Source organism: Zonotrichia albicollis, chromosome 6, assembly GCF_047830755.1.
Source record: "Zonotrichia albicollis isolate bZonAlb1 chromosome 6, bZonAlb1.hap1, whole genome shotgun sequence".
NCBI classification, from domain to species: Eukaryota; Metazoa; Chordata; class Aves; order Passeriformes; family Passerellidae; genus Zonotrichia; species Zonotrichia albicollis.
This window is the reverse complement of record NC_133824.1, coordinates 1,940,447-1,961,346: the sequence shown is the minus strand read 5'-3', so window position 1 is coordinate 1,961,346 and position 20,900 is coordinate 1,940,447. Positions and strand designations below refer to the sequence as shown.

At 46.0% G+C, this 20,900-nt stretch overlaps 1 protein-coding gene across 6 annotated transcripts in view; it reads left to right on the top strand.

The window, feature by feature from the left end:
* Nucleotides 1–5,635: 5,635 nt before the first annotated feature.
* The window catches only part of CEP170B (centrosomal protein 170B), a 58,272-nt gene continuing 43,007 nt past the window's right edge, over nucleotides 5,636–20,900 (top strand). For 4 of the 6 annotated variants that reach the window (XM_074542265.1, XM_074542264.1, XM_074542263.1 and 1 more), the window contains exons 1-3: nucleotides 5,636–5,787; nucleotides 7,001–7,136; nucleotides 19,293–19,382. In XM_074542265.1, coding sequence (XP_074398366.1) covers nucleotides 7,032–7,136; nucleotides 19,293–19,382 — 195 coding nt within the window. In that variant the 5' untranslated portion in view covers nucleotides 5,636–5,787; nucleotides 7,001–7,031. Of the gene's footprint in view, nucleotides 5,788–6,518; nucleotides 6,538–6,566; nucleotides 6,907–7,000; nucleotides 7,137–19,292; nucleotides 19,383–20,900 lie in introns of those variants that run through there. The other 2 variants (XM_074542262.1, XM_074542261.1) reach the window with 2 other exon arrangements.

The window sequence follows — 20,900 nt, the reverse complement described above, 5'->3', positions numbered from 1 at the left end:
CTTCTTTTCCAGAAGTTCTCATTTACCCATTGCTGAGTCTCCAAGTCTTGTCTTAACAAGTCTCTTAGGCAAGGAGCAACCTTCAATAGTTCATAAATCAGTGAGATCCTGTTGAATAACAATGTTGGTTTCCTTTGGTGTAAACCTATGTTTCATTTTGAACTAGGATTTTTATAATCCTCATGAATTTTAATCAAACAGCCCCACTGAACTAAATATGAGGAGGATTTTCCTAAAAATGCAGAAAATTGAACCAATGGGAGAAATTTTATTAAGAATCTCCTGACTAAGTGGACCCTTGGGAAAGGGTAGCAGAGGATCCCCTGCATGGAACAGAGTCTGCAATGAATGTACTTGCAAAATAAAGCTTGGGCCAGGTCTGAAAATGTGCAAGTGCATGACTGGAGTACTAGGAAGAGGAAGGAAAATAAATAGAGGAGGTTACTGTAGCAAAACTGCTTAAGGAAATCCTGCATTTCTGGCATTCAACCAAATATTCCTGCCTTAGCATTGTAATAACAACCACAGAGGAAGAGGAGAAAGAATTTGTTCATGGTTGGGAGGGCAAAGTACAGCCCTCTGGCCATGTGTGTTGTGTTGGGTTCTTCAGGCCATGTGAAATCATTTTTCTGTTCAAGTAGGCTTGCAACCTTTCTCTTAAGAAATACACACATATATGAAAATTAATTGAACGAATAAGAGAGAAAAAACCCCTGAAATAGAGACAATCTCAAGCTGCCTGTTGTTCCCATTCTCCCACACAGGAGGCCTCAAAACCCTGCTGCTTCTCTTATGAAACCAATCAACTTTCCCTGAGAAGCTATTTCTTTAAATGTGATATTGAAATGGCTCTGACTTGCCATAAGGTGATTCCCATTTAAGATGCCACACCACACAACTCTGTATAATCTGACCTAATCTCATCAGACAGCACGACATCAGCATTGCTGAGCTTTTACTAATTAAACCCCCCTAAAACGAGCTCACTTAAGCGTATGTTTTAATTCTTTCAGTGAAGTTTTATACCACACAGATCCTAGATGAGACATTCTGACAATGCTCACACTAAACCAGCTCCATTCTTTTATTGCACTGATAATTCTTCCTGCTCCCCTGCCACAAGTTATGAGGGCCATAAATTAAAAATAGTTGTACAAATTCCTCTCCATAATAAAAATAGGATATTTTTTGTGGGTTAGCTGGGGAATAAAAGAGGATCACTGGAGAAGGCCATACTGCACATTCTGAAAAGAAGTGTTAACACAAATGGGGGTTTTATTTTAGTAAATTCCATAGTAGTAAAATTAAATTTAATCTTGGTATGTGGGACTGTGCTGTGGGTAAAAAAAAATACAAGTAAAATTTTCCAGCTGGTGTAAAACAAAGATGCCAAACTAAAGCTGTTTTGGGCAATGCTACCACATTCCAGCTAAGAATCTGTCCCTATAGCTGGTTAATAAACAGGTTAAAAACACAAATATTGCAAAAAGCCATCTTGTAGAACCATGCAAACGACAGAAGCCTGTCCCAGTCAGACTGTATCTCTGCAAACATTTATGCCAGGGAATAACCATGCACATGAATGGTCTTATTGTTTTCCAGTTGACTGGGCAGGGTTGGGGCCTGTTCCTGGCTATACAGGAGAGGGGAATGTTGGCAACCAGCACAGCTGAGGTACTGGGCAGAGTGAAGGATTGGTGCTTAGACAGAGAGGAGGGGCAGATTGCTTTTGTTGCTGCAAACTCAACAAGCAAGGTTCCTACACCAAGCTAACTAAAATTAAGATAAACATCCATTTGAAAATAATTATTTTTAGTCACTTAAAAATCATCAATCAGCAAGAAATGAACAAACAAAAAAAAAAAAAAAAAAAACCAAACAAAAATCAAGGGAAATATTTTTAAAATGACACTTGGAAGGTGCATATTCAGAAGGGGGATTATTTGCATTTTATGCTGATCCAGCTCATGCTGATACCCAGAAAGAGTGATGAAAAGCTTTGGTTTCAGGCTCCATAGGAAAGGGCTCAGTGCTGCCCTTTCTGCTGGCAGCCAACAGCACCATTAGCTGTGTGAAGTACACAGGTCCAGACCTGCAGCATTCTCTTGTGACAGCCCACAGATCTTTCCTGGTTACAGCAAAAATCCAGCAGAAATCCTGACCTGAAGTGAGAATGCTGCAGGCACACATCTCCCTGCAGCGGGGCTCAAAGAGCTGGCAGGTGTCCAATTTTGGTTTTCTGGGAAAGAAAGTAATCACTGAGGAGCGGAATCCATTTGAATGAAGAAGTGGTTAAGAAACCCTGCATGACCTACTTGTGAACCTCTCCTGATGCTTCTCAAAGTGAGTTAACAAAGAACAAATGAAATAATCTCAGGGAACAGTGACTGACAATTGCTTCTACAGCCCTTGGATGCAAAGCAGTCGGGAATTCACGAGTTGCACATGTGCTCGTGAATGTGTGTGCATACAGCTGTGCACAGTGGATTTCAGCCAGCCTGCAAAGAGTTAATCAGGCCACGTTCATTTAGCAGTCCTGCTCACCTTCATTTACAAGGTGCTCACCATATTTATATCTGGCTCATGGACAGGGAAACTGCCCTTCAGAGGGGAGGCCAAACAGGACATCTGGATCAGGCTATGGAACAGAAGCCTCCTCTGCAGCAAGATGCAGCCCTTGTTTGGCAACTCTGTCAAAAATCTCCTTCACATCAGAGCCTGCCAGCAAGAACTTGATTTAGCTCAGCTCCTTTGGGGATTATGGGATCTTTGTTTGAAGCAGGGATCTGAAGTGGTTCTGCTCCAAGCTGTGGGTTCAGGATGTCAGACAAAGTATTTCAGTGGAGCTGAGGACCTGATTCAACAGCTCTGGATACAGATTGCCCTGTGACCTGTTATTCTTCTGCTTGGACATTTTACCTTGCCCTCAATTTCCTTGTTTAGGGGGAATATGAATGCTCTGGGACAGGGACTGGTCATTACTCTGCTCCTGCACAATGTACAGAGCAGTGAACCTCCTGCTACCTGGGCCATGCAGCTGTGAGCATGTCCCCTGTAGCTGAAGGTGACAATGCTGTAGATGAATGTAGAGAGAATTACATGATAAACATATGCCCCAAATTTAGTGTGAGCACATGGTGCTGCTGCTACACCCAACTTTGTAAAGTCTTTCCCTGGCCTTTCCTCCTCTCAGCAGGAAGAAGTGCTTTTATGTCATTTTTATGGGGTTGTATTTTCCAAGACAGTTGTGTGTTTGGCTAGCCTGGGGGCTTGAGCAGCCCAAGGGCCAAACTGCCTGCCAAAAGGGCTTGTTTCAATATGAAAAAAATGTAAAACTCAAAGTACAGCAGTGCAACAGCTTGTTTTCCCCATGGACACATGCTCCGAGTGTGATTTAAAGATAGTGCAGCACCAGGATATGCTGCCCACACACTCTTTTTGGAGGGGTGAGGTGTGAGGACAAGGAAAGACATCACTTATTATCTTTTTTATTCCCTTTAGATCACTGGAGTAAAATAAAGAGGCTGCAATGCAGCATTCAGCCCGGGCTATTGGCCCAAAGTTCATCTTCAGCCAGGTCAGAAGACACCTGGTGGGAACAGGGACTTTTTTCCTTCCCTATAAACACTGAAGTTCTGACTGACTGCTCAAATAAATACACATGGATAAATGAATGGTAAAACTGGGCTTAAAAAGAGACTAAAGCAAACACTAACCTTTTAATAGCAACTTATAACAAAGATTTGCCTAGATGGCAGGCTTGTATAAAGAAGTAAATTATCCTACTTCCTTTGAGGAGTTTAGAGATGCTCTACAGATCAGTTCATAGAGCAGCCTCTCCAGTAAACAGACGTAGTTCATAAAGAAGTGAGTAATATACATAAAAACTTAAGCCATAGGTCAGTTAAACCAATAATAAAATATGATTCAATGACGGGATGAGCTGGCAAAATAGGGCAGAAATTCATTTTTATTTACAAAGGATTTCTATTACTTCATAGCAGCACTCAGTATAAGAGTCTTCAAAGTGCCCTGGCAGTGGCAGCTGCTCCCTCCATCCTCCTGCCTGGTGTCTGAGGGACATGGCATGCTGCAAGGGTGTGGTGCTCTGCTCCAAGCAGAGACCAAGAGCACTTCAATAAAACACAGATGCTGCAGCTCAGCCAGCTTCCAAGACTTTGAAGATAATGATACCCTGAAATCACTCTGGGGCATGATGTATCTGCCAAGAAAGAAGTCAAATGTTGATTTAAGGAAGGCAATAATACCATTAATTAAATAATAACAAAGTCCTGCTGCTCTTCAGAAAGAGGAGGAAACAGAAGAAATGCTGTTTTCCTTCCATCCTTACAGTACTGCTGCAGTTCACTTTGCCCTTCCTGGTCCTCAGCCTTGCAGCAAAAGCATAAATCAGGAGTGAGCCCACGAGGTGATGTGGCTAAAGGGCCACCCCCTGCAAGTGGTGTGCCAGACCTGTGGTTTCCATGCCATCAGACTTCATTGAGATTACATCCTGAGCCAAAATTCCAACGTACACAACACTGAATAGACCAAGAAAAGTTCTTGCAGGTGACTGAGAAACAATACTCAAACCCAACTGTACAGTGTATAAAAGCAAAGCTGTCTTTCCAGCTGGAATGTCAGCCTGGGGAAACATCACTATGAACTTGGGGTCTTCCTATAGTCCTCCTCTGGCAGCCTGTGTCGGCTGGAGGCAGAGAACCAGTGTTCAGCTGCTGCTCTTTGCAGCTCCACTGACATCTGCAGCAGCTGGGGCTTTCTTGAGAAAGCTTTACCATGATACTCAATGCTCCTCACAATGGGAGAAAAATTTGTCATCACTTGCAGCACTTACAGTTGTTCAGAATTTTCTAGTTACCTACAACTGAAAAGAACTCATAAAATGGCGTGTCCTTTCCCAGCACCCATTTTGAGCTCTTATTCCATGGTTAGATGCTCTAGATTAACTCAGTCCTGCCAACTGCATTTAGGTACTGCCCTGCAAGAGTTAGGAGGGTATGTGGAGATGGATGCCAACCTGCAGCCTGCTGGAGAGTGAGAGAGACTGGTGCTGAGGCTCACTTGGGTGGCTGGAGAGGCTGTGCTGGGATTTGGGCTGGAGAAGCAGCTGGTGCTGGGACTTGTGTGGGAGAAGAGGCTGGTGTTGGGTCTGGTCCTGGTGTCTCACAGAGGCAGCATCTCCAGTCCCATGGCATCAAACCTGCATATTGGACCTTCCCAGGTCGGGGATGGCTGCCCTGGTCAGCGAGGTGCCAGAGGCTCTGCTGGCATTCACTGAGCCCCTGGGAGAGCCCTGAACCAGGGCACGGCACTGGCACAGGCTTCCTGGAGAAGCTGTGGATGCCCCATCCCTGGAGACGTTCAATGCCAAGCTGGATACACCTTTGAACAACCTGGTCGGGTGGTTGGCATCCCTGCTCACGGTGGCAAGGTAATGACCTTTAAGGTAGATGACCTTTAAGATAAATGACCTTTACGGCCCCTTCCAACCCTACCCAAGCCACGGTTGTGTCCCTGCAGCGATGACAGGACCCAAAGCCAGGCCAGCACCTTCCGCCCAGGTGCCCCTCGGGCCGGGAGCGGGACCCGCGGCGGCACCGCCGCCTCCCCCGGCCGGGGCCCGGCAGGGCTGGAGCCGCCTCCTGACGTCGGGAACCTGCGGCGCGGGGGCGGAGCGGGGCGGGCGCCGGGAGCGGCCCGCGGGGCAGGCAGAGCCGGCTGGCGGGGCGCGGTGCCCGGCTGCCACCGCGCCGAGGGCCGCAGCAGGTAGGACGGGCGGGCAGGGGCCGGGGGGCCGCGGGGCCGGCACACAAAGGGCTGTGCCGGCGGCTCCCGGCTCCCCTTCCCGGGCGCTTTGTCGGGGCCGCGGTGTGTGGGGCCGCTCGTGTGTTGTGACACGGGCGCGGCAGCGCGGAGCGGCGGCTCCCGGAGCGGCGGGGAGGCGGCGGGGGCCGTGCGGGCTGTGCCCGTTCCCCGTGGAGGGCACCCATCCCCACCTGAGCGCCCGAGGCCGCTGAGGCTGCTCAGGCGGCGGTCGGGCCGGGCAGCGCCGCGCAGCCCGGGGAAAATGGAGATCTCCTTCCCCCGGTGCGCTTAGGAATGCAGCTGGGAGCCCGGGAGGTGGGTGAGGGGAAGGCGAGAGCCTGGCGTGTGCCGTGAATGCTCCTTCCTTCAGCCAGGCAGGGGAAAATGGGATGGTGTGGGAGAGGCAGGCAGGGAGGCCGCAGGAGCAGCGACAACAAACAGGTGTGGCCGGGAGAGCGGCCGGTGAGTGCCGCACGCCGCTCAGCAGTGCCGCCCCTCCGAGCCCCGCTGGGAACCCATCGCAGCCTGGGCTCCCCGACCTGGGGCCGCAGAGCGGGTCGGTGTTTGGACCGGCCGTGCAGCGGGGGAGGAAGGAAGGAAGGATTTGTGGCTCCCAACTTACATCAGTGTGGAAGTGGGATGAGCAATGGAGAGGTTGGTCTCCTCCCTCCTAGCGCTGGTGTAAGCGCTCCTGGGAATGCGCTGAGAAAGGTTAGAGGAGCCACGTTATGTCACCTCACTGATGTGCTGGTCCACGTCTTTGGTGATGGGGGAGGCTCAGGCTGTGTAGCACTGTGGTAGCGGTTCTGGAAATGTTCTGGAAAGGAGATCTTTGTTGTTTTCTCTTTTTTCCCCTCCACCATATTTCATAATTTCATTCGTTGGATTCAAGCTGGATACTTCAATTTTTTAAACAATCCTTTCTGCAGATCCTTAGTCTTACTTTGCCATGGGAATATTCCCAGGGCTGCAGAGCTCCTGCACATGGGCAGCAGGTCCTGGCAGACGCTTCACAACTGCTTGTTGTCCCAGAGATTTAAGACAGGAACACAAGTGCATGAGGCAGCGTTGGGTCCCATGGTATACGGCAATTTGGAAATGGCAGCTACACTCTCTTGTACTTGCACACTTCACTAATAGCTAACTGTGTCTTGTGGCTTTTTTTTGTGTTTAGGATGTATAAAGGTTAAGTGCCAAGCGTCAAAATGAGCGTGACTTCGTGGTTCTTGGTGAGCAGCACTGGCATTCGCCATCGGCTCCCTCGGGAGATGATATTTGTTGGGAGAGATGACTGTGAACTGATGCTCCAGGTAACATGGCTTTATTTTTTTTGTAATTATTTCTTCTGAAGATGCAGTAGATGTGTATGTAATGCTGGGGATCTGTAGAGATATTTGATGCTTTCAAGTGACACCTTTTAAAAGGAGCCTCCTCTTTTTATCCTGAGTCTGTGTTTCCCCTGAAGACTTCATGTTTGTGACAGCACGAATGAGGTTTTCAAATTGCCATGTCATCAGAGGGATAGGATCTGTAGTGGTGGGAGATTAATCAAATAGATTAACTGTCTTGATGCTACTAGAAGCAGTAAACAAAGACATTCCATTCTGTCCTGATCTGTGATTATGCTGCTGGTTTTTTTTTGGCTTTTAACACATGTGCTGTTTACATGTGATTTGAATGCAGGCGGGGTTTTTTGTTTACCTGTTTTTCCCTTTAGGTTTGATTAAATTATTTATGCTGGTATTTCTTGGGTGTTTTTATCATGGTAGAAAACACTGATGTTTTGGTAGGCTGAGTAGGCTGTTGACCTCTTCCCGAAGTAATTGTGTTACTTGGGCAAACTTTCAGCTTCTGTTAGTACTTTCCATACCAGCATGTGTCTGTGCTGGACCTAATCCAGCATGTCTGAAGTGTTGACTGTGGTCTGGTGTTTGACAGCATAATGTAGTAGATGTCACTCCAGACGAATGGGGCTGCAGTCTTGCAAAGAGCTTTTGACAGGAGCAGTTTAGCTCAGAAATTTGTAGAAGCTCAGAATTAAATTAGTGATTCTGCTAAACCCATGCTATGAGTACTTAAGTGTACAAAAAATGTTCTCTTGCACCTGCCCATCCCCCTTTTGCCCCTTTGTGAAGGTGGCAAAATTAGGAAGCTGCCTGCACAATGGAGACTCCCTCCTCATAATTTCCACTGCTGACCTGATCACAGGTATGCCCTAAGTGCTGTGCTGATGTAGGAGGCTGTGTTTGTAGTTGCTGCGGGGATTTTGTATGATATGTCAGTAGGAGGCCTGTTTAGAGAGGTAGAAGTTCTTGTACAAGGTGTAGTTGAAGGACAAGGTGCTGTCTAGCTGTAATAAAGTGTCAGTGTCCACAAGAGGAGAGCTTGCAGTGTTTGTCCTGCTCTGCATGCTGGCAGAGAGTGCACAGCTGTGCAGTGGTAGAGCTGGGACTCCTGTTCCACAGCACATCATTTGTTTGGGTTCTCCCATGAATCACACTATCTCTTATTTCATGTTTCTACATGTCTGGCTGCTGAGACATGTAAAGGTGAGACATTTAAACTGTCCTGATATTTGCTGTACATGTGCATTTAGCTGCTCAGGAACCTGATTGGCATCTTCTCTCATGACTTGGAGGGAGAAAACACACAGTGGCCCTGGTTTCCAGAAATTATCTGAGTTTTAGGCTGCCCATCTGACTATCTTACGAAGAAACTTGAGGGTTGTTGTGCATTTTTCTTACTGTCAGCTTTCAGTGCTCTGACAGTCGCATCTCAAGCAGTGCACTCTAAAATAAAAGTGCCCAAATACCTGTTATGCTAAAAATGCTCAGCTTGTTTGTCTGGTTGCTTGTGGGGTTAACTGGATGTCATGGATTGTGAGCCACTCCATACCAACCAGACTATTTCATGCTTCTTTGCAAGTCTGAGCTGGCTTGTCAGTGTTGCTTGTGGAGTACCCAACCTTGTGAGGCTCTTCTGTGCCATGCACTTTTCTACAAGTGCAAACATTACCAAATGAATCGAGATTCCTGGAGGAGCCAGGAATATCTGTGAAATGGTTGGATCTAGGGGTTCCTAGGTGGTGGTGGTATTAAAAGAGGTTTTCATTATTTCACCAGAGTGAAGGCTCTGGATTGTCTGTAAAAGCCAGCAGCTTGTGTTCATGGGGTGAGCTACATGTGACCCTTTATAAACATACTGGTCTGCTATCTCCTGTAATAAAGCTTTTTCTAGGCTCACATGTAAGGTCTTGTTTTGAACAGCACAGCACATTCTTTTCCTAGCCATTTGTTTATGAAGATGTTTTCCAGAGCTACCTGGGGCTCCAAATGAGATGTTTGTAGTAAGACTGAAGAGAAGTAAGTGCAGAAGAGAAGCTGAGCAGAGAGACTTCATATCCAAGCAGAATTGTATGTGAGCAGATGGAGGATGAGATCTAAAAATAGCCTTTTTCCCTACTGTGACTGTCCATGTCACAAAATGATTGTGCAGACTGGCACAGTCATTTGTCTTGGGGGCAGCTTAAGAAGCAGGGCAGTTATCAGAGCAGATGGACAGAGCTCTTGTGGCAGTTGTTTGCGCCTTGTAGTATTTCTATGGTACTGACCCTGAAACTGTATATTCACTGCATGGTTATTTTCCATATATATTTCAAGATACTGGCATTTAATCCTTTAAAGTGCACAGCTGGGGACAGACTGGCAGTGACTGGGTGACCTGGTCAGTGTTTTTTCATCTCTTAGGCTGTTACTGCTCATTGATTTCATAGTGATATGGTTTGTGGTTCCCTGTTGAGACCACGTGTAGCATGGTGCTCAAACACACAAAACAGAGATAATCCTTGTCCTGGAGACCTGCAGTCCTTCCTTTCTCATTTTACTATTTTAGAAGTGTCTTGTATATTGATATTTTCTTAGAATGTGCTGTCTCAAGGTATCAGATCTCTAAACAGCAAAAAAGGAAGGATTTGTCACCAAGCAATTAAGCTTTAGTTATGTCTGGTTTTCTTATTACATAATACAAGTAGTGGATTTGCTTTCTCATTAACAAAGAGGTGAAGAAACCCAAAGTCTTTAATCTTAAAGTAGGTCTGATAGTGGGGAAACATAATCTACCTTGATATCTTCTATACCTACTAAGAGGATTAAAAATATTTTAAATGTTTTTGCAGCTCTCTAAGGCTTCTAGTACAAGTAAATGCGAGATTTACATTGGGTTTGAATGTTAATGCATGGGTGAAAATGCCATGAAGTGGAGCTGTAGCTTGGCATGCAGTGTTGCTGCCTGAGCCAAGAGCAAAATTCTGCCCTTTTTCTAAGAAAAGTGCTTGATTTCTTCAACAGCCTTGCTGCTTCCTTCAGGTAAAGGTCAACAAACTGCAGGAGTGTGGAAATCTGGGCCTTCAGTAACTTGCAGTGCTGTGGGTTTTTAATGTGAAACTTAGGGGTGGTAGGAAGTAATGTTCTAAAAAGATCTGCTTTTTTTTTAAAAATCAAAAATAAAATAATTTTGGGACCATCCTGAAGAAAATAATTTTCCCCTCCCCCACATCCTTTTGGAAAATGAAGCTGCCTTTTTTATCAGCTTTGATAACTTGCTTAATGTGATGGGTACTCAGGGGACAAACATTTTGCTAACTCAAAAATGTCACTTAACCATTAAAACATTCCCTGCTGCTCCTAAACAAAACCATTTTTTTGCATTTTTGCTAAATGTAAATATTTACAGAATGGAAAGCAGTGTCATGATTTCCCTGGTTTTGTTTGAGAGTGATGTTTACTGGAAAATTTGGGAAATAGAAATGTTTAACCAGTGTTCCCCTGATTATTTCCCTCCCTTTAGAGTGATGCTCTGGGCATGTGAGTTTGTTCATGAGTGTGAGTAGGTGCAGGCAGCATGGTGCTTTCTGTTTTATCCTTTATCGTATATGCCTTTTGAGACAGCCTGACATTTCCTATCAGGAGACACTGTTTGCAATTGCTTATAACTCTGCTAAACTTTGTAGCTATTTGGGATGAGAGTTTATTTTCCAGGCATCTGTTTTATGCAGTATGTTCTGGATGCAATAATTTATCTCCCTTCTTTGGTCTTTGCTTTGAGCAACTCTAAGAAAAATGCTGTTTTCTTCAGGTCAATTATTTAAAAGTATATTTAGGCTGTTCTTTGAAGTTCTGGCATTGTAGTAGAGCTGGGTCAGTGAAGATTTTCAAGAGTGAATGACTAGGTTGGAGGTGGTGGGTTTGTTGTTTTTTTGCCCACATCAAGCGGCTTTGACCAAGTTCCAAACCTTTGAATAAAATCTGGAGTTTGAATGGGGTCAGCAGGGACTTATTTGATAGTATTCCCTTAAGTAATTTCATCTGGGAGTGAGGTTGGCAAGGATGGGGTGTAGAAGTGTCACAGGTGGAGCAAAGAGGAACTGGATGCAGGTATCCACAAGGCTGTGCTGGATTAAATCAGGGTACACCTAACCTGGCACAGTGGTCAAAGCAGCTGTCGAGGAAAGGGCAAGAACAAGCCAAGAGTGCAATGATACTTCCAGAACACTTGTTCAACCTCTTCACCTGGGTTTCAGGAGGCCACAGGTCAGATCTTTGCATGTAGTGGTTGGATTTCTATTCTATAGAGCTACACCAAGTGGTGAAGATTTGGCCAAGTGAGGAAGTACAACGAGTACAAGTGAGGATTCTGTGCAGAGTGAGAGGAGGAGCAGCAGGGCCTGGAGAAGAGGAGAGGGTGGTGCACATAGGGCAGAAGCCTCTCAGTGAGGGCAAAACGGGCATTACAGGATGTGGCTGCTGAGCAGCATCGCCCTTAGGCCTGAGATGGGTCAAGACTTGCTATTTATTATTCTGGTGTCAGAAGAGAGCTGTGAAAGCTCCTAGCCAAGCATCTGTCACTGCTCCAGATGGGACCAGTGCTGCTTATGATACCAATTAGTCAGTTCAGGTGCTAGGACCTTGTGAGCTGGACACACAAGTTCATTGTGGTGAATCACACAAAGGTAACAATACTGCGTTTCCATCTTTGTTAAAAAGACAGGGAATTTCAAGCATTCTAGGCACTGAAGGAGCGTTCTTATGGCTGCTAAGTCAAGTGTTTATAACTGCAGAGCAGTTACAACACACTAGTGTGAAGGCTGGCTGTGTAATCCTGCTCTGCCCCTGTGTACACAGGCATGAAGATGCAATCTGTTATTGTGCCGTTCCCGGGTATTTTTCCCCGCAGGATCTGTTCTGTGTCTGGTATGCAGGGTGCACGGCGTGCTCCACAAATAACAGAGTGCAAAGATGAACCCTGCCTGTGTGTGACATCTGGGCAAATTAAGGTTTCATTGACCTGATGTATCCTGCCTTCCCTGGGCCATACTTGATAATACCATGTCTGTCCTGTGTAGTTTAGGAAGTGCATACATAAACAAGGGTGAATAGGTGTGGTTGTCTACAGTGTTATGCTGGGAAGAGGCAGATGGTGAGAACTTGGTAGGTGATCTTTTTCCTGGTCCTTCTAGGTGGATTCACCACAGTACAGAAGTTGTATCCCTCCATTGCTCATGTATTTCCAGCACTGGGAGCTCCCAGAAGAAGCCATGAGGATTCTCTGCTGGTTTTTGTGTGTGGACCTCCTTCCCCATGGCAGTGTAGGGTGGAAGTGGGAGGCTCTAGTCGGGATAGGGAGATGCCCTACCTGTGCTGTTTTGCTGTAGTTATCTAGAGGGTGTGAACAAGCACCTAAGTTAGTCCCTGGGTGTTGGGAATTGCCAAGAGTAATTCATTAGGTGTTACAAAGGAAGTAAGTGTCTTTCAGAAGGGAATGGATCTAGCCTTGGGAAGGTGCTGCTTTTTGACAGGTAGTGTTTCCAGGCACTGGGACAGCAGCTGTGGGAGGAAGGATGCACATCCTGTATTTCCAGGCCTAGAGTTGTTGTTTTGGCTCTTCCTTGTCCCATTGTGTTCTGTTAATGTGCAGTTGATGGGAAGAGGTTATGATGCCTGGTGGCACTTGGGTGTAGGAGGCTGGAGGCATATCCAGACTGGCAGACCTGGGAGGGGAGATCATTGCTGGAGGCAGGGTAGGGAGAGAGGTGATGGTGGCAATGAAGGCAGGAGGTTATTAGGGTTCAGAGGGCTTCATGCAGCTGGCAAGGTGCTGGAAGCCTGGACTGTCAAGAGAGGGTTTGTCCCACTCTGGAGTGGGCAGGGAAAAAAGGGAGATGTATGTTCCTTATATGAGATCCTGATCCAGGCAGTAGCAGCTCAGATGCACTATAAAAATTCAGGCTTGTGTCCCACCTAAAATGATGCTTTTCCATTCCTCCTGGGTGGCCATGTAAAACAAAGGGAAAGCCAGTGCATCTGTGGGCAGCATGCTCCCTGCCTGTGGTCAGGATCTGACCCTGGGTCACTTGAACCACTTCACTTTGGGGATGGGGAACCAGCGAGCAAAAACCCATTTTATCCCAAAATAACGGGTTAAGTTTTTATGGGAACTGTGCCAGCTTCCAAATCCCTTTGCCAAGCTGTGGGGATTACAGTTTCATTTTCCTGGGGGATTTCTCTCTTTTGTTCAGTGCCTTATTTTTTGCTTGAATACTCAGGCCCTGCTTCAGCCACAGATCTGCAAAGCCCATGATTTTGGCTGCAGCAGAGCTGAGGGCAGGAGCCTCTGCAGCCTGGGAGCTGTAAAGAGTCCAGCCCCAGGATGAGGTGGCTGCACTTGCTGAAGAGATTTGTCTGCTTAGGCAGAGTCATTAGGAGCTGGCAGCACCTGCCCCTGGGAGCCATCAGGCTGCCACAGGGGTGACACACTTGCAACCAGCCTGGGGCAGGATGGAGCATTCGCTGATATTCTGGAAAAGTACTGGAGGGGCCAGTGCACACAACGCTGTGAAATGCTTTGTGGTGAAAGAGAAGGACCCATCTTTGACCCAGCACCCCTCCTGAAAGAGGTGTTCACATCTGTCATTAAATGTTATCCAGCATATGTTTACTTGTGAGGAGCAAAATTCACATTTCAGGCCAGCGTGCCTGGAAACTGACTTTTGTTGTTGTTTTGTTGGGTCGTTTGGTTTTTTGTTGTTGCTGTTAGGTTTTTTGTTTGTTTGGGGGTTTTGTTGGGTTTTTTTTATTTGGTTTTGTCTGTCTCCATTCTAAAGCGGGACACCAGCAGAGGTTTATATTTCCTTACTGGGACACTTGTGCAGAGCACAGTACTGGCAGAAATGTAACCTGTTCACTATGGAAAGTATTTGAGCAACTGTTTTATTGCATGCTGCCACCAGAACGCTGCAGTTACTTTGTGCCAGAAGTGCACAGCAGACTGCAGTGAGGAACAGGGAAACTGCTCATGTTTGTTTATTTTATCTCCAGTGCCACGATGCCTCGCGGCACTGGCAGGGCTGAGGTCCAAATCTCAACCCCAACCGGTAGATTTTCACCCATGGTAATTCTCCTGAGAAAAAAGTAGCATCTGTATGTGCACAGACAGCTGAGCTGAGTCTGCTCCCTGGCCCTGTGGGGAAGCACAGGCTGTCTGGCTCTATTTCTCCTCCTGCCTTCCTGAGCAGGTCTTTTTGCCTTGTGGATTTTGTTTGGCATCTCTGCAGCTCATGCTTTCATGCTGAGATCCCTGTTCTCCACATCAGACCCTTCCCCAAACACAGAGCTGTAGGGTGTGTGCAGCACACGTAGCCACAGTGTGATTTGTGCCTCTGTGGAGATTCCTGCAAGCTTTTGAAGCTGATTTCACTGATTTGATGATGTGTGCAGTTTTGAGAATCACAAGTGAGCTGCCTGCTTTTATGGCTGATTGGAAACTGATGATCCAAGGTGTTGGTACCACTGTGGGACTGGCAGACCCCCAGGTACCATTCCTGTGTTTTGTACCATCTGCTTAACATGATCATGGAAGAAGGAAGAGCTAAATATAAAGTACCTCCATCCTCAGTTATATGCTGTGTGTGCATTTTGTCTACTAGGTATTTAAAACATGATGCATGGTAGGTAGTATGACAGAAAAGCAACAAAACCTTATATTAGGAAGTGATTTGAATGTCTGGAAATTCCAGCCCTGGATGAGGGCTGAGTGTAGTAACAAATCAGTGCCCATGTTCTCCCTGCAGAGAAGTGTAAATATTCCTAATCAGAAAAGCACACGTGTTTTCCTGAAAGTTGTTTTCATTTGATAGCAGGTCCAGTGTTGGGACACGGTGAGAATGCTATGTGCTTCCTTCATGTCCAGCCTCTTGGAGTGTAGCCTTGTTTCTTGCTTGAAGATCACCACTGCTTAAGAGAATGATACCTCTTTTCCCCTTCTCAACCTCCCCTGAGGTGCTCCAGCTCTGGTTTGGATCTCTTACCTATAGCTCAGGACTGCTGCTCACCCCATCACAAGTGCTTTTCTGGTGAAACAGATTACCTGCAAGGAGATACTGGTTATTTTCTGCTTTTGACATCTGGATATAAGTAATTGAGGTTTCTTATTAACACTTTATTGGAAATTCTGTTGTTTTGTTTTGGTTTTTTTTGGACCCCTGCGTCTACTCCTGACGGACCAGTCTTGCCTTTGGTTGTGGAGGTCATGGCTGATCATTAAGCAAGACTCAGTATTTGGTGCACGTGTGCATTTAGGCTAGAAGTCCTCTTATGTTAGTGACTCAGTGAACTTAATTGCAGTCTTTCAATTTATAGATGTCTAAAATCTTTCCAGCGAAGTTGCAGATGGCTGGGAGCTCTGCACCCATGGGCAGCTCCGTAATGTGTTGACTCAGGCTTCTTAAATCACTTTCTGTGATTCAGCAGGTCACTCCTTAGAAACCACTGGCCTGCTGGGCTGAAGTGACTGTCCCTGGGCTCTCAGTTGTTGCCAGCATGGGAACTGGTTAGTCTCCTCTTGGAAAGTGGGATTGAGGGAGCCTGCTCTTCTCTGAGCACCGGCAGCCGCCGAGTTGCTGCTGGCACTGCACACAAGAGCAGTTTATGTTAAATGTGACTGATGTTGAAATAAACCACACCTCAGTTCTCAAGTAAGAGTGACCTTTGGCAAGTCTGCATCAAAATAAATAAGGTGTGATTTTAGTTACTTTGAGTTTCCTTGGAGACAGGCCCCTAGGAACTCCTGCGGCCAGTTCCTGTGATGTTTGCTGGCTTAACGTAAACAAAACTAAGAAAATTCCTCTCTTCTCCATAAAAGCATGAAATTTCACAGAAGTGCAATATGCATAACAGTTTGCCTTGTTCCTGATGTGCTCTTAAAGAGATGCTGAGAGGTTGGATGAAGACTGTGGGTCAGATTTTGCATGTTGTTTTGACTCTCTTTGCCCTAGGCTTTCTTGAACACAGCTGAAACTTCCTTGGAAAACAGGGTGGCATAAATTGGTTCCTTTGGTGACCTCTTTCTGCGTTTATGGAGGGGAATATCATGTTGCAGGAATACATGTCTGCTCCCCCGAGATGACCCCCATCTGATTGGGGACCCCTGAGTGGCTGAAGTCAGCTGTTGTAGAAGAGCAGACCAAGGGCTGTGCTCAGTTACACCAGGGTCAGATGCAGGGCAAATTGAATTTTTTGGAGACAGCTGGTTCCCAGAAATAAACTTCTTTTTAAGTGACCTGTGATCCATTTAAAGTCAGATACCAGATCTGCCCCAATTTTTGTCTGGGTTAACTTTTTGGGCTGGAAACCTTTCTGCCCTTGGAAGGGAGCTGAATGGTTTGTTCTGCCTTTAGAATCTGTTAATCTTTAAATGAGCCTCCATGATGTGCTGTAAAAAGCTAAAGCAAACACTGCTGCACCAGTTTATCAGCATTCCCTTGTATCTCATTGGGAACAGTGCATCCACAATTTTGAGCAGCAGAGGGATCACAGGGGTGACAGACCACGTCTGTGCTGGGCAGGCTTTGCATGGTTGCCTGTGCATGGTTGTCTTTGAAGCACAGCACATAAATGCCCGTGGATAGGGACAGGGGATGGTCATCCCCCTGTGCTGTGACAGTGGTCACAAGGGTCTTCAGGGTGAGAGAGAGACGAGATTCAGAAGGCTTGATTTATTATTTTATTATATATATATATATATATTACATTATGACTATACTAAAAAAAAATAGAAAGAAAAATTGTCAGAAGGCTAGCTAAGCTAAGAATAGAAAAGAATGAATAACAAAGGTCTGTGTCTCAGCAGAGAGCAAGACCCAGCTCTGCTTTGAGTGGTCAATAAATCCAAACATCCACAGGCGACCAATCACGGATCCACCTGTTGCATTCCACGGCATCAGATAACCATTGTTTACACTTTGTTGCTGAAACTTCTCAGCTTCAGCAGGAAAAATCCTAATGAAAGGATTTTAATTAAAAGATGTCTGTGACACTCTGCTGTGTAGGTGAGGTGTGGTGATCCCTTCAGGAGCCCTGTCCATACAGTGCTCAAACAGCCAGACTGCTGTGGGACAGACTCTGGGCTCACATCTCTCCAAAGGTTTTGAAGGATCATGTGACAGATCAGGAACAACCCCAGCTTGTGGAGCATCAGCTGCTGTGGTACCTGAGGATGGAGACACTGCTGTCCTCAGGGCCATGTGCTGAGGTGCAGGGCCTGGGCAGTGTCCCTCAGCTGTGCTCACGTGGACCATCCTTACCTTGCACTGCACACACCTGCCACAGCCGTGGGTCACTGAAAATGGACTGAGGAGCTGCATCTGCTGTGGACAACAGGAGAGAGAAGCAGTGTCTTCACTGCAAATGCTTAAAATCTGCTCTGCCTTGAGGTCAGGGCTCAAGCATCAGGTGTGGGGATGGCATTGGGGTGAGGGGTTTGTGTGTGTCCCTGCTCTGTGTTGCTTCTCCTGTTTAGTGCTCAGCACAGCAGAGGCACAGGTAGGGTGTCCCCAACCACGTTGTCTCTGCCTGTCCCACCTCTGTTTGTGTCTTTGGGGGGTGATTGCTGCATGAGCAGCATCAGTTGGGCAGCAAAGCATGAAGTGCTTCCTTGGAAGTCCAACAGCATGTGGAGAGCTATATTAGTGAGGGAGCTGGAGTCACTTGCCCCTGTCCTCACTGCCTCTGCTTGGGGTGACATGTCATGAGTAGTCTGAGGGACGTTGCAGGGTGGAAGGATAGTCTTCTGGCCAGGTATGTGCCTGCTTCATATTGGTACTTGAGGGTTATTCTGGAGGATGTGTCTCCTGGGCTGATGGATGCTCTCCAGGGGAAGGAGATGCCATTTCTCAGGTGTTGTGGTACTTCCCTTGTGCTTGATATTGGCAGGGCCAGAAGAAATTCCTGCAAATAGTAGCAGTTTGTGTGAAAAAAGCCTCTTTTGTTTTCACCAAGGAATTGCCTGAAACAATCTTTGCCTCTGCATGCTTGCAAGAAGCCAGATAATGGCTTGCTGGGAGCGGTGCTGTGGAAACCAGTGTGTCTATGTGTCTATTTTTGGCAAAAGGAAAGAACTTCCAGCAAGAACTTGTTGGTTGGTGCCCAGGAGGATGAGGATTAGCTGACTTGGAGCCTGGCTGGTCTCCCTGCTCTCCCGTCCCCTGGCCTGAGGTACCAGGGAGGTCTCAGTGCTGTGTGTACGTGCTGATGGAGTGACTGCTTCCAGTGTCTGCTTGAGGTCAACTGCAGCAAGGATTCAAGTTACGAGAGGCAGCAGGTCTAAAAACAGTCAGTCTGGTGTCTTTATAGCTGTAACACACCATATTTCAAAATTATTCATAGATCTCGTCCTAGCACTTCTTTCAGAAGTCTGACATGATGCCTGCTCAAGTGTCACACTCTGTTTTGAAGATAAGGTGCATTACTTGTGCATTGTGACAAAGCCAGTGGCACCAGATTACTGTTAAGTTCAGTGTATTCAAACCCAGTTTACAATTTAAATTTTCTTGGAGTTGCTTTCTTTCTCATTCCAGGTTTACTAACCTCTCTCTAACTTGGAACACATTCTAAAATTTAAATCAATTCCAGGACATAATCCTGGGAACAGTATAAATTTTTGGGAACAAGTTTGGTTTGTAACTGAAGAGAATGATTTTTTTTCTCTTTGAAAAGTAGGAAGAAATGATCCCAAGTAGGAGCATCCCTAGTGTTGAGGCCATTGGCCTCAGCAGTTGAAAAATTGAGATCTTCTAGCTCATGCTGGCTCAGATCCTGGCCCCCAGGCTTTCAGTTTGACTGATTTTGTTCAGTGTGTATTGATATAATTTATTGGAATTGTGACATAGTCTTGACAGCCTTCAGCAATTTTTTAAAATACTTTTTCTTTTCCCTTCTCCGTGAAAACAGCGTATTGTCTTCAAACTCTGCAAACAACCATGGAAGCATTCACAGCTTATCCTTCCATTACTTATAGCAGTAAATAGTATTTAATCCTCCCTGCTTTCCCTGCTGTCCCCCTACCCCCATGAGGGCAGTTTGCTGTCTCAGTGTCGCTCTGGTGACCAGTGTCTCGTTTTGTGCTCCCATTGCCAGTCCCGCAGCGTGGATAAGCAGCACGCCGTCATCAACTATGACAAGGACAAGGATGAGCACTGGGTGAAGGATCTCGGCAGCTTAAACGGGGTAAGTACCAAAGCTGCCAGCTGGCAGGGGTGGCCTGGTGCTGTGCTGAGTCTGCAGGCTCTCATGTGCTCGCTCAATCCTGCTCTCAGACCCTTTTGGGTCACTGCAGCTGTTGGCACGAGTTAAGCCAAACGTGCATCATTATTTGCAAGGCCTGAGGTGGAGGTCGTGTAGCATCTCATCTTGGAGGGGAAAGCTTTGGTGAATGTTGTATTGCTTTTTCCCTCTCTGCTGGTGTCCTTGCAGAATGCTTCAGGGCTCACAGAATTATAAAGCCTCTTGCAAAAGGGGAGGAAATAAATTCAGTTTTGTGTTGGGGGTGTTAACTTTAAACTGGTGGAGATTCTGGAGCAGCTGTTCAGCATGAGCAGGGTGACCTTTTGGTGGTTTCATTGTCAGTGCATGGAGTGATTTATGGGGTGATGAGACATTTAATTTCATTGGGGAGAAACTACTTAAAACCACCTCTTTTTTTTTTTTTAATAATAAAAAACATTGCATTTTTGCCTACCTTGAGCCTGGTTTGCATGAAGACTGAGGAATACTGTGAGCACAGAAGCAGGAACTGAGCCTGGCTGAATCTTAACCCTTGCTGTGCTTCAACTTATTCAGGTGTTAGACACCTGAATTCTGTAATATTTAAACACACCATTGTTGTTAAAAATGACCAGATGTCATAGCATGCCTCTGTTTTGGTGGTTTCTTCATACAAGGGGAGCTGTTCCTCTGCTGGAGCAGGCCTAAGCCAGATTCACATAATTGTCTCCCAGTGGGGGTTTTACTGCAGCCATTGTTTCATTGTTTTGGACATAGAAACCCTCCACCATCACAGCCACAAAACCACAAGATGAGCCCAGAAACTTGTACAAAAACAGTGGCTAAAGCAGCCCTCAACCATTCTGCCTCCTCTGGCATCTGAACACAGCAGGAATGAGTGCTAATCCTTCTCAGCCTAATAGCTGAAGGCATGGAGCCCTGCTGAAATGGGAATATTTCCAGTAACTGGTCTGGACTCTAGCTGGAGCCCTGGTTCAAAAGCTGTGGTATTTAACTCATGGTGACAAAACAGCAGCTAAAGATTCTGCTAGCTAGGGAGGGAGGACTTGTACCACTAATTATTTTCTATCTTCACATGCTTAAGCATAAGAATTTACAGCATTTTACTATTAAACTTATGCTTAGAGAGGCAGTGGAGTAAAAAGGAGTTACAGCAGTGCCTGTCTTCTGCAGCTGATCAAACACTTCTCTTGAAAAAATCTGTTGTGGCCAAACAAAATTTTGCATGCAAGAAACATACCTTTATTTGAAAATTGTCACAAAACCTTGTTTTCCCCCCTGAAATTAAAGAAATCACTTTTGAGCAGCTTGATTTTAAATCCATTTTCTGAATTTCCTTTTATTTTGTATTTGAGTAGTCAGCAATGCATTATATGGCTTTGCTGGATAATCTGATTTATATTAATTGTCAAAGTGTTTTATATTGTTTTTATTATAATGTTCAGGTAATTCTGCTGTCTC